Source organism: Watersipora subatra, chromosome 3 (genome assembly GCF_963576615.1).
Source record: "Watersipora subatra chromosome 3, tzWatSuba1.1, whole genome shotgun sequence".
Lineage (NCBI taxonomy): Eukaryota > Metazoa > Bryozoa > Gymnolaemata > Cheilostomatida > Watersiporidae > Watersipora > Watersipora subatra.
The window spans coordinates 52,810,464-52,824,284 of NC_088710.1; the positions used below are offsets into that span (position 1 = coordinate 52,810,464).

General features: G+C 39.6%; 1 protein-coding gene across 1 annotated transcript in view; it reads right to left on the reverse strand.

Moving 5' to 3' along the window:
* The window catches only part of LOC137392005 (mitochondrial inner membrane m-AAA protease component paraplegin-like), a 34,433-nt gene that overhangs the window by 6,676 nt on the left and 13,936 nt on the right, over positions 1-13,821 (reverse strand). The window contains exons 6-13 of the mRNA XM_068078589.1: positions 8,334-8,441; positions 8,117-8,241; positions 5,714-5,828; positions 1,727-1,867; positions 1,411-1,552; positions 1,160-1,274; positions 679-811; positions 72-305 (exon numbers count right to left, since the gene is read on the reverse strand). Coding sequence (XP_067934690.1) covers positions 72-305; positions 679-811; positions 1,160-1,274; positions 1,411-1,552; positions 1,727-1,867; positions 5,714-5,828; positions 8,117-8,241; positions 8,334-8,441 — 1,113 coding nt within the window. The remainder of the gene's footprint in view (positions 1-71; positions 306-678; positions 812-1,159; positions 1,275-1,410; positions 1,553-1,726; positions 1,868-5,713; positions 5,829-8,116; positions 8,242-8,333; positions 8,442-13,821) is intronic.

Here is a 13,821-nt window from a genome sequence, read left to right on the forward strand (position 1 = left end):
TAAAAACTTTACCTATTTTTACAGAAATTGTGAGGGAAACATTAGGTGAGGTCTTCTGGGTATTTACTTACCTTCACAGTATCTTCTCCGTCCCGGGCAGCATTGAGCGCTGCCTCATTGCAGAGATTTGCGATGTCTGCTCCCGTCATTCCTGGAGTTGCTTGAGCTAAGAACTTCACAAACTCTCCTATCGGTTTGCTTAAATTAATTTTTTTCAAGTACATTTCGAATAACTCTATGCGCTCGAGCAATGTCGGTAGTTCTATGGTTACGTGTCGGTCAAACCTGCCTGGCCTAAGCAGTGCCTGCAATAGACATTCCTGTGACTTCAAAAGAACATATATTCTCTAGAACTATCCATTTAATCCCTACACACATTGTCTCCGAACACTACAGACACAAATGGATCTGCTCATTTGCGAATTATTTGAGCATTCCATGGCCAAAGGTTAAATGAAATTCAAATTGCCAAAGAGCCAGTAAAAACGGCTAGATATATAGACTACGCTTTTATCACAGATAAAACAGCATATTCAGAGTAAGGGGTATATCAGTATTTGTGTATGGCTGCACATAATACTTGTTTAATATTTGGACAGTATTGTCTCATTGGTCAGCTGACCCACGATGCAGCGTAGCATTACCCTGAGCGCTATAAATAAAACAGTGGTGCCATACCGAGTCAAGGACATTAGCCCTGTTGGTGGAAGCCAACATAATAATACCGGAATTGTCTGCCATGCCATCCATTTCAACTAGGAGTTGATTCAGGGTATGTTCAGACTCACTTCCACCTCCCTCAAAGCTTTCCCTAGTAACATACTAGCAGATTAAGCCATTTCTGAGTGATTGTGTTATGTCTATCCATGTCTAGTTGTGTTGAAAATTAGCAACACTTAGAACAAGGACAAAAGTAATATATCTATATATATAGATTAGAGTGCACTTATAGAGCAGGAATCCTAAGCTAAATCCTCCTGACTGAAATGTTGCTACCAAGCTAGAGGGTAAAGAGGATTCCCCGTCGTGAGTGATTATGGAGTTGTGGTGTCAACGGATCAGAAACTAAGAGCCGAGCAGCAGAATAGCAAGAAATTAAAGCACTATCCAAATATGCAAACAGCGATATTAATATCTAACAGAAAGTTGACACACCTACCCTGAGCCAGCTCTACTCCGACCAAGAGCATCAATTTCATCTATGTAGATAATGCAAGGTCTCAGGTTTCTGGCATCTTTGAAGAGAGACCGAACTCGCGATGCTCCGAGACCACCTGTACAAACATGACGTTATGACATATGAATACTGATACTAGGCATGCCCCACTACCATTCTGACGGTATCTCGACAGAACTGATAGCTCACTCTAACAGGACAAACAGGCAATTCTTCAATAAAATGGAGCTCACCTATCATCTCAACAAATTCCGATCCAGCCATAACGAGAAAAGGCACATCAGACTCGGCTGCTACAGCCTTGGCTAGCAATGTTTTGCCACAGCCAGGAGGGCCAAGTAGCAGTGCCCCACGAGGGATTCTAGCACCGAGGCTCTGCAGAATACAACACAACTCTGTTACACTGTTTAATGCCGGGCGCAGTAAAACAATCCTTAAAACCTAGAGTTAGGTGCTGACAGTCACCAGATAACTTCATTATTTTCTGCACACTCAAACAAGAAACTACTTCAGAATAAAGATTATAGCGTTAGAAAACCAATGAAATACCTGGAACTTTGAAGGGTTCTTTAAATATTCCACATATTCTTTTATTTCCACCTTTGCCTCCTTCATTCCAGCAATATCTTTGAAGAGGGTCTTGGGGGCTGTGGATGATGCGAGGTCACCACGAGTGTATGAGACTTTGGACTAAAGATAGAACGATGGACTACAGGCCCAGTGATGATTTACAAAATGTTCTCGAAAGGCCTTGCATTAATGCGTTGCACTATGGAAGACTTCTATGAATACGTCTATGAACATGCGCGTATGTTATCTGCGCTGAGTGAGCCTGCTGGTGTTACTGCAGCCCCAAGTAAATTATTAAAGGTATGGAGTAAATATAGGTTAGACATTATCAGCGGCGCTGAAAGATCAAAAAGACACCTATTAACCTGCATTATACCAAAAGACACTTGTCAACTATTTGAACTCTCATGAAATTTAACTGAATTGGATGATACTCAAAGAATATTGTATAAAATGCCTCACTGCTTAAGAATAGTATTTAGTTCTGAGTATTTATGTTTACAGTTGTAATGGACTGTGTAAGCGAATGGATCGCCAGCTCATACCGAACTGGAGTGACTTGGAGCAAACCAGCTCAGTTTAATTAAATCATACATATAGAGGGCAGAGTCTACAGTCAAACTTATACCTATATGAGACAGGGTGACAGAAAGGAGAGATAAAGTTCATTTGCACTTTCTGGTGCATGCTTGTATTGCAATGCACAAGTAAAGCAAATATATTTATATTCTGAAACATATATTCTGGAGTGAGTAAAAGAAGCATGGCAAAATCCTGTACACAGTGATACCTTGAGATACGAGTTCAAAGTGTTTCGGAACCGAGCTTGTATGTCAATTCACTCAGATCTAAAATTTATTGTTCTTATATATAATGACTAAAGACAAATTAATCCCTTCCCACCCTTTAAAAAAACGGCTAAAAACAGGATGTTACAATGAAAAACATGTTTTTAAGTGCTGGAACTCATCACCCACGCTCACAAGGTAGCAAATGCCTAGTGATTATTATCTTCCATAAAATGTGACCTTATTATGGACAGTATAGAGTTCTTATCTTGGAGACAGACGGTAGCGGCTAATGGTGGTGTGAGGGAGACCTCAAAGCAAAGCGTACGGTATGCTAGACTTTTGTGACACTACGTAACATAAACTTTAAATTTAACTCGGATGAATTTAGCTCACTATGCACGAACTTGAAATCTAGTTTTAATCTTTACTAAACTTAATTGTAATTTTCTTTTCTTTGTTTTTCCTCTTTCAACTTGGCACCTTTTGCCTCACTTTTAGACTTGCTTTCACTCCCGGGTTTAGTCAGCTTTCGTGGTTTAGTCGGCCGAATCTGATGAGAAAACTGAACGATGCTGTTGTTGTAATTGCCTCTCGCACACTCGGCCACCTAGCAGTCGCATCAGGAACCATCTCATATGCTCATATCTCAACATTGTCTCGTATCTCAAGGTAAAAATTTGCTCGGAATTTTCCTCGTACCTCAAATTTCTTGTACGCTGGGACATTTGTATCTGAAGGTATTACTGCATACTATTTATTAATAATACTCAAAAAAGAATTGTTTGGTACGATTGCTCTAACGATGATTGGTTCAAAGCCAATAAGTCTAATAAACCAATTAATTGATCGATTAGTCTCATATACCATTTGGTCTAATGACGATTAGTCTAAAACGGGTGTCAAGATAAGGACAAAAACATGAAAACTTAAAACGGATGCTTTTATCTAATACCTACAACATATGGCACACAACATAACATAAAATATTATTTTATATCGCAAGCTAAAAATTATAAGTTATGTGCTAGCCATCTTATAAGCACAAAAATAATTTTATTGTCCTCGTTCAAACAGTAAATACTTTCTCTTCCCGTTCAATATCTTTTCTCTTGAGCTTAAGCCTAGCTCTTCCTTTAATAATGCACTCAATCTGCCACCTGTAGGAAGCTTCTCATTTTCTCTTTCAAATAGCAGAATGTCACATATATAGGAGACACCATGATAAATGCCAAGGCAAAAACAATAAAAATAGTCATAGTCAGAATAAAGTAATTTCCCAAGGGAATTGACCAATCTTATATCAAACCAATCGGCAATCAGATCAATCGTCTGACACAAAAAAAATCCTTTTTTATATTTGGCTCCAGGTGTTTATCGATTACAGCATTGATAATACTCCAAAACTAGTACCCTAAGCCATATTTAAATACTCTTATGAAATGGTAATCTAGTTAATCTACAGTTAATAGCCTGAATTATTATGATTTTCAATGACTGTTAGCAAAAAGACAACACAGGTCTGCTATTGGGGAGTTGACACGCCTACCCCAATTCTCAATCTTACAACTAACATGATCATTAATACTATAGATATGGGAGTAGTTAATTAGATAATAATAGGAATAGCGAAAACAGTGCAACCAGCCATACACATATATACACACGTATATATGAACAGTACATATCGTATATATGAACAGTATATACACGTATATATGAACAGTACATACTGTATATGTGAGCAGTACATACTGTATATATGAGCAGTATATACAAGTATATATGAACAGTACATACTGTAGATATGAACAATATATACACGTATATATGAACAGTACATACTGTATATATGAACAGTATATACACATATATATGAACAGTACATACTGTAGATATGAACAGTATATACACGTATATATGAACAGTACATACTGTAGATATGAACAGTATATACACGTATATATGAACAGTACATACTGTAGATATGAACAGTATATATACACGTATATATGAACAGTACATACTGTATATATGAACAGTATATACACATATATATGAACAGTACATACTGTAGATATGAACAGTATATACACGTATATATGAACAGTACATACTGTAGATATGAACAGTATATACACACGTATATATGAACAGTACATACTGTATATATGAACAGTACAGCATGCTTCAACACTAATTAACCCTTTGAAGTCGAATTTAATTTTCAACAAAATTTCAAAAGACAACCTAGCCATATACATGTATAATCTTTCATATATTGAGAAATAATTGGCATATCTGTAAACTGAAAATTGCACAAAATTTCCTTTCTAACAATATATAGATTAGCTAGCCTTACTAAATTCTTCCATTCCATAAAAATGGGAAAAAAGTAGGTGGTTTAAAGAAATCATTTGAAAATCACTCCTAAAATGCATGAGATTATTGGCTATAAAAACAGAAGAAATAGTGGTACGCATGTTTTGTGAACTTTCATGTTAGTCATGTCCATCATAGTAGCTTTATTATTTTGCACTACAGAGAACATGTTTCCACCAAGCACTAAGAGGAGTTATGAGTAGGATTGAATAAGTTGTGTGATCAATGCGCTTTTGTATTCTTTAAAAGATTTTATTTCAAAGTTTGTACAATATAAAAGCGTTGACTAGGGCTATTTCTAAGCTATTTTGAAAAAAAATTGTTTCTTTTTCAGACCAAATACTTACAGAGAAACTTCCGAAACCAAAAGCACCTGTAAAAATCGAAAGTTGGGCAAGGTTAAATTACCAGCCAGATCGGTGAATCAAAAACTTTGCTAGCATGCTTTTGATTGGTTGTACCAGAATCGGAAACTCCTGGAAATTTCACATAACAAAAATCACGTTGCTTGTGTAACTTTTTTCATAGCACCAAAGTTTTTGGTACTAGTGTATTAGCGTTTTTGATTGCCAATTTTGAAAAAATGATAAAACCATTTAATTTGCCGATATAAGATTTTAAATAGGTTGCATCTTGTAGAGAATTGTGTGGAAAAAACAGCTAAAAAATTATTCAGCTACTGTTAGTGGTTGCCATGCAACAAGCAAATGAACTGCGCAATGTCAGAGCCGCTAGCAGCGGCCTGCCGACTTCAAAGAGTTAATAGAGTGACTAATATCTCAGCAGTCTTACTTACCATGAAATCAAATGGATTCGATGATTTGATGGCGAAACGCATTGACCGAAATACAGATAGTACGGTGAGAATGATCATTCCAAAGACGAAAAGTCTCACGACAGTGTACACATTGCTACAACACAATAGTGTACAGATTGCTAAAACACAATAGTGTACAGATTGTTATAACACAACAGAGTACATAGTGCTACATTGTAGGGCTTCAAAATACACCGCAAGCGGGTATAACCACGGCACTGAGAGCTTGTGGTTGCACAAATGTTTTTCTTTGTTCTCAGCTTTGCCACACTAAGAACAAAGAAAAACATATAATATTGATACGATTTATTATAGCAATACTCAAACAATTACAGATCCAAAATCTAGTCAAACTGTCAGTTTTTACTTGTGTCTTACGAGCATTATACAATAGCCTGTGGTCTCTGTACCAAAGTGCCAGGTTTCAATTAAGTAATTGAAAGTAATTTTCATGTGGAATTGTTACAGTAATGCAAGTAATGCAGTACTGCATTACTTGCATTACTGTAACAATTCCACATGAAAATGTGACACAAATACAGATACTAGCCAAATGTCCGGCATTGCACAGGTATAAAAACCGCTTATAAACAGTAATAGGTAATGTAGCTGCCTGCCACTTGCCATTAGCCTGACACATTGCCAATGACTAATTTGAGTAAGATACAACTATCCAGATTGTTAAACTTACTAATAAGAGCATGAGAGCGTTAGTGACGATTTTTAACCTACATAACGACTCATATCGTCTAACAAATCAATTGCATTTTATGTAGCTTAATTGGTTAGATTATCGCCTGGTGATTGGGAGATCCGAGATCAAATCTAGCAGGAAGCGGATTTTTCATTTCTAGATTTCAATAGCTGTAGCTAGAAAGACCGAATGACGGATTTTGAGATGAATGTAATGAATTTTAGTAATAAAAGTGAGGGTAAAGGGAAGGGATGATATTGCTAATACGTATAATATTGATAATTTGTCAAATACAAGTACATACAGTAGACGATCTTATAGCGTAAATATCTTTTTAGTGAATTCCACTTAAACCATAACTGTCACGTACAACTTTTACCGTATTTTCTAGATAAATCAGACACGCTGATTCCGATTTTGTACTCAAAATAAAGATTGGTCCCCTAAACTTCAAAGTCATTAAGGCTTTTTTAAAGCGTTTCAATATCCATCTCGAAAACAACGCAATCGGCCCAAGAAGCTCCGTCCATAAATATTTGACGTAGCCTAGCTTGTTAGGAACGGAAGTTAGGGATGTTTAGTCCGATTTAGAATGATAGAGATGGGTGTCTTAAAACCCATTATCTAAATTCAGCCTGTAAAATAATCTCAGTCATTTATGAAAGGCAGATAAACTATTTAAAATTGCTCGTAGTTTGTTACATGATGTTTATTAGGCTGAACGCAGAGAAAAATGGGCTCAAAAAAGAGTGATTTTATCACAAGCTAGCGTTGTTATTGCGCTTTTTTGAGCTCATTTTGAAATATGCATTGTTAAATAGCTTATCTACCTTTCAGAAACGACTGAAATTAGTTTACTATAATTTACTATTAATTTACTATAATAAGAGCAGACAAACACTGCTCTTATTATAGTAAAGATATATTTTTTGCTTTACTTTATTTTAGACATACAATTTTTTTCTTTGCAGCACAGACCTTGCTGTGTAGCCAAAAGTTACAAAGATCGATTTAGACTGACATTAAAAGTGTGTGCTCCCTTTAACTTAACATAAAGTTTTTACAATCCCAATTACCAATTATCAATTACATGAACCATAAATCAAGTGAAAGCGATGAGAAAAAAATAAAAGTTGTAGATACAAACTTATAATACCACTGTTACTGTACAATTATTAAATTAAAAAGTCAAGTTTAGTTTTTTTGCGATTTGAAGGACAAAAGGGGTGATTGTTGGAAGGTCTTAGAGCAGATTATGAAATTTACATGTATTTTGCTGTTTGTATTTATTACAACATAAAAATCCCTATGGCTTAAATGTTACTAGAATGAATTATTTATGTTGTAGGAGCATATAGCCTACTGTAAAAGCATTTAAAAATGAAATTTAAAAGTCAGACTAAAAGATTCGCTGAAAATATATAAACGATTCAGATTTCGATACAAATCTACCATTTAGCCATCACCGCCATAAAGGTTTGATGTCAAATCCTCTACAAAGTTATCCAAAAATGTTTTCATATATAAAAGCTCACGAGCATCCTTTGAGACAATTTCAACCACATGCTACAATGTGAGTATCACAGTGCATGAGGTTGAGCTACTTAATTACTCTACCTCTTTGACAAGAGGAACTAAACTCACAAGGTGAGGTGAAGGTTACTAGGGCGTAATGGATTGAATGCTACCTGTTGTCATGCCAGACTATTTTCAAAGAATCAGTAGGACTGATTCCCAGCTCCTTCTCTACAGTTCGTAGTCGCTCTTCTATTGTGTCAGCATCAGCCTTTATAATAACGTGTCGTCGGTTGGTCTACATGAGACAAATGATATGATTACTTCAGGTGACTAAGAACGTTCCGTGATAAATAAATGTAGTGAGATACAGCGTATACAAATACCGACCAAAGCACCGCTGGGGCGAGGTTGTAATGCATTCCCCTGTACGGCAGCCCCAGGATGCAACTGCGCCATGGCTAGCTGACTACCTCTCTCAACATGTATACTCTCCACCTGTGAAAAAAGAGTTTGAAATAGAAAGAGACGCTTAAGAATACATTACAAAGATTAAGGCGTGCAGTCATGTCACTGGCAGCAATTCATATCTATTATTAACATGATTGTCAGGCGCTGAGTGGTTCTGCCAAGACCCAAATGTTTGCCTGCACGGTGCAGCCCATATGTTCATCAGTATTTATATTAAAAATAACCCTAAATTGTGAGCCTCATAAATTAGTTCTAACTGGGCTCATATTTTGATTATTATAATTCTTTTCATCTTTTATTAAAAGTTGTCTACTCAGGATAATCAGAGATGTAAAACTAAGAAATCGAGCTATGGCAGCTGGCTTAATGAAGTACCTTAACTACTCAACATGTTAACATGTGTTGAGTTGCTCCAATTTACTATAATAAAATCTTTACTTTCAGGTCGGTATTATTACATTTTGCTATATATTTTGTTTTTTAAACTAATTGCTAAAATTCACATCCTTTGAATTCGCATTCCATGAAAGTGAAAATTCTTTATATCCTAATAATACAGAACAATTTTTAATTTGATGTTTTTCAAATAATGTACTGAAAATCATTATTTGTATATTATCAACTATTTTGCATAATAAGGTTCTATTTCACAGGAAACTGTTGTAGTGGCAGATCGAAGAAACAAGAAAGAAATGACTGGCAAGAAAACTAAAGGAGACTCTTTTTAAACAACCGACGCCACCAAAGAGACTAAGCCAAGCATCAGCTCTGGTGGAGGTATGGCCCTCAATAGGGCCGCCGGGTTGGCCCTGGCGACCGATGGGTGAAGCTTATCGCCTCAAAAGAGTATATAAGGAGGGTAGATGAGCAAGGAGAGCAGAGCACCTCGCAGTCTAGTATTACAGTTGATCATTGCATGTCGCATGCTTTTTCGACTACGTATATATATATATATTGTGAAATATATATTAGCCATTGCGCTCAAGTGGTTTAGTTATTTGTGAAGCAGTAAACAAACGAAGCAGTTTCCTTTACACTGTTACATTTCCCAAAAACTTTCCAAATCAAAACACGGCATGAATTTATGGATTTTAAAGCATGCAATTATGAAAATATGGTGTGAACTTTAAAGCGTATTAGCTAAATATTTCAACTGTCAAACAGTTTGTAAATGATTCAATTATGGTTTAGCATATGGTGAAATTCCATGTTGGTTTTATACTCATGAATACTTATTACTCAAAGCATGCCTGGAAGCCAATAAGGTGTTTGGACTCTACCACTGCCTCTCACTGTCTGGTCCACTATTAAGGAAACTAGATATAGAGTAGTTAATGTAGCCCTAGCTTCAGGACAGCACAACAGACACCCACAATCCACAATCAACTTGGTTAATCAATATAGAAACACTCATACCCTCCATGTTTATATAGCTGAGCCCAGGCCATGTGTTGCCGAGCTAATAACTTCAAGGCGGTGGACTTCCTGCTACACTTATCTCCTTTCGGCGAAGTCAACGTAATTCAGGGCAGCTGTGCAATACATAACTTGGGCCACTTTCCCCCACCCGCTGGCATCCTGAAGCAGCTGTCTGGCCAGTTTCTCTTGCACTCCTCCAGAGACTGGCGAGCAGACCAATTCTCCACTAATTCAGCCAGTGTCCTGGATGCTGACCAGTTCCTGAGGTTGGTTCTAGCTGTCGGGGCAGAAGGACATGGCTCTCCATTACTCTCAATCTCCTTGGTCAAGCTGGCCATCTCCTTGCTGAGTCAGATTAGTAGCTGGGTCGAGCAGTCCCTTCTTGTGCAGATCGGGTCAGCTGGGACTGTCTTTTCTGGCTTTGTTTCAGTCAGTTCTCTATTGTCAGGATTGGCATGCATGGACTCATCTTTGTCTGAGGTCATTGTTTGACTAGGAACCGGGTCCACTCTGATCGGTCTACCAGGTAAACAGCTCAAACTCGGTGCTCGCCTTGATGTTGCAGCACCTGGTCTTGAGAAACATCCTGTCAGTCAATTGGACTTATAAACAAGGCAAAATGCTGCATGACATGGTGTCTGCTTCTCTGGTTGATTGTGATGAAGTAACAGATGGCGCACTGGTTCTTTCTGTTGTCCAGGGTGGCAGCTACCATCTTTAGTGTCCGTGCAGAGAAGTATCTGATCGTCTTCGCAACCCTCTTGTTCTGTTCGTCTCTGGTGGCAGGAGTCGACATCCGGTGCACCTCTACTCTCAGTACTTTTGTAGAGGGTGCCCAGATCAGCGAAGGATGCTCTACTCTTTTTCGGGCTGGATGCGCCCTTATGATGGATACTTGACAAGTCTTGGCTGGCTTGATTGCAGGGTCACCTGCCACTTGTAAGACTGGTGTATCTGCAAAAGCTTTTTCGTGCCAGTCGACAACGCCGTGTAATTTGTGGAGAGCCTTTTTATTAGGCATGTTCAGCTCTGACCAATAGCCTTGTTCCTTGTGGCCCACAATCTAAGTCAGCCGAGGCTAAGTTGAACTTACTGCCAATTTCAAAGCAGCTTCAACTGGCTCGGGAGCCCTTGTCTAAGTTGTTTACCTACCTTGGCCGGGGTAGAGGTGTCTCCTTGTCCCTTGGTAAGTGTGTCTAAAAGGCTGGAGAACTGTTTGCAATAATGAATCTAGGTTGGCACTCACCGTGCTGTAGTAAAAAGTGTGGATAACAGTAATCAGGTCAGACGTTATCGCAGTTCAACAGAGAAATGGCACAGTAGTCGTGAAAAGAGACTGTTTACTATTTTCTTTATCTGCATTGGCTTTTAGCATATTCCTCGACCGTAATTTCGCATTGGTGACCCAGTGACTTGCCTACTCTTCATACCGATGCGGCTCTTTGGTAGTCGATGACAGTCTCGGGTTAGGCCGGAACAGCTCAGTTGGAACTGTCAGGCCCGTCCCTTTCTTTATCAGCCGGTTGGTTCCTATGCCGTGGTGGTTCTAGGAGCCGTTAGCCTCTTGACTGCCTTTTTTGGCCTTAGAACTTCCTCAGATAGCTTCACGCACATCATGAATATGCACATGATATGCAGGATAGATGTGCTTCGCGTAGCATTGATCATTTGGCTGGAGAATGACCCATGTTGCTCTTTGTTTCTTTACTGCCTTCTCCATTCGGGGTAACCAGCCCCACTGGCTTCTAGAGTGACCGGTGACCAGCCTAACTCTTTCGGTTTAACTTTCTCACTTTTCCGTCACCTTGATTGGAGACTGCTCTATCCGTTCAACCAAGTACGAATGGTTGGCCCAGACCTTTAGTACTTGGTACAGTCAGGTCCATACAGACTTGATATGACCTAACACCCCACAAATTTGGCTGACAGTTTCTGGTTGGCTCTCCTTTTCCAGTGTTGTTGGATAGCCAATGCCAGCTGCCAGCAGCATACAAAGGTAGCTCCTCCCTGATTGTCAGAGCATGTCATTCACGGTCAACCGCTCCTGCAGCCGGATCACAAGTTTGTGAGTCGGAAAGAATTGTGGGGGTGGGAAGCACTACAACTGAATCAATAGCATTAGCTTTCTACTTAGTATGAGCATTTTTGCCATTTCATCAGACTTACTGTGTAGTACACCCCGGTATGCTTTCATCAGCTGGAAGAAGAGCAGATCCTACTCATCGTGGCCTTTTCCCAGCAGCAAGACTGGGAGCAAGTCTCCTAGTCCTGGTTGTTTCATTCCACCGTTCCATTGGCCTTCAAGTGGCCGGGGTGGTATGCATCAATTCACCATACCTGGCAGAGTTCTGCCTACAACTGACTTTTAAATTGAGCTCCTTGATCTATGTACAGCTGCTCTGGCAGTGACGAAAATATCCTTTCGTCAAAAGTGTTGGCCATCACCAGTGCTGTTATTAGGACATTCTGCCACAGGATGAAGTGGTCTGTGAGCGCCAACACCCATATGTTGCCCCTGGAAGAAGTGCGCTTATCAAGTCAGCTGTTTTACCAGGGTGACCAGCATACAGCCTTTGCTTTCTGTCGATCATTCTGGTTCCACCGTGCTTAGCGGCCTGTGCGAAATACTAGAACAATACCAAGTTAGTTGGAGGCGGCTCATCATTCTTTCCACTCCAGAGTGGGCCAGGACATGTGTCTGCCAGACAGTAGATTCTTGCGGGGCTGGCCAGCATACTGTACACCACTTTGGATGGGCTTCTAGCACCTCATCTCGCCGAATCTGCAAAGAGCCCCGCATGATCAGCAGAACTTGCAGCTCCTTGCTTCAAGGGCACTTCTTTCCTATCGGCTCTGGCTCGCTACATGATTGCCACGGGTCCATGGCCTGTAGTCATGCCAATTCGCCATTTTGGCTGGTAACCCTGGTTGACATTTGGGTTGTGTGTGTAGATCCCAGTAAAAACTGTTGGGGACCAGACTGGATTGCCTCCATGAGAGTGAGACAATCAAGGCTCTCCTTGCCTCAAGGTTCGACCGTCTTGGTTTGGGCCCAGTTGTCTACACAGGGCTTCTGGCAATGTTTCACTTTTCTGCCAATTCCTTTCGTGTGGGACCTCCTCTCCGTCATTTAGCTTGATGAGTTGGCACTTCCAGACATGCACTCGGTGCCTGCGTGGCCAGGTCTGTGTGGGTCGGTTCCGCTTGCCTCTCCTCTGCCAATTCCCTCCGTGTGGGCCCTCTGTCCCTTAGGTCAATGAATTCACACTGACAATATTCCTCGCAGGTCTGTCTGCTCAAACCATCTGCATGTTCGTGTTTCCGACTGACTCAGTTTGCAAGGGTATAGCAGAATTTGGCCAGAATTTCAAGCCATCAAGCAACATAGTTGGAGTCCTCGTGACTAACTAATTACGCTCTGGAGATGTCAAGGTCATCAATCACCCATTTTTCCCTTTCTTGCATCTGGGACAGTACAGCCTCTACACCGTGTCCACTGTCATCACTGTCCAGGATATACTGTGCTTAAAAGTTGGGGTACCATAGGACAGGCCTGATAGTGATGCTGTCCTCGAGGTGCTTGATGATAATGAATAATTACTATTATTAATTATGTTAAAATATGCCTGGATTTGTTTTAAAAGTCCAAGTTTGAAAGCAAAAACTAACTTTGGTAGTGTCTGTTTTGTTAAATTCTTATTTTAACAATTCCCATTTCAATTTTTCACTTGTCACTGTCGCTGAATACTTGTGTTGCTAGTTGCATATTTGTGCTGCCAGGAACATATTTATGCTGGAAATACATATATGCGCTGCCAATTACAGATTTGTGCTGCCTGGTACATATCTGTGTATCAGCTTGCTCATCTTCGGGCCATCTTGATAACTCTCCTTTGACCATCGACTAGCCTAGGAGTTGATGCTACCATAGCAAATACAGGGATGGAGATGTACTGCTGATCGTAGCCGACTGTGCCTCAAAATACTT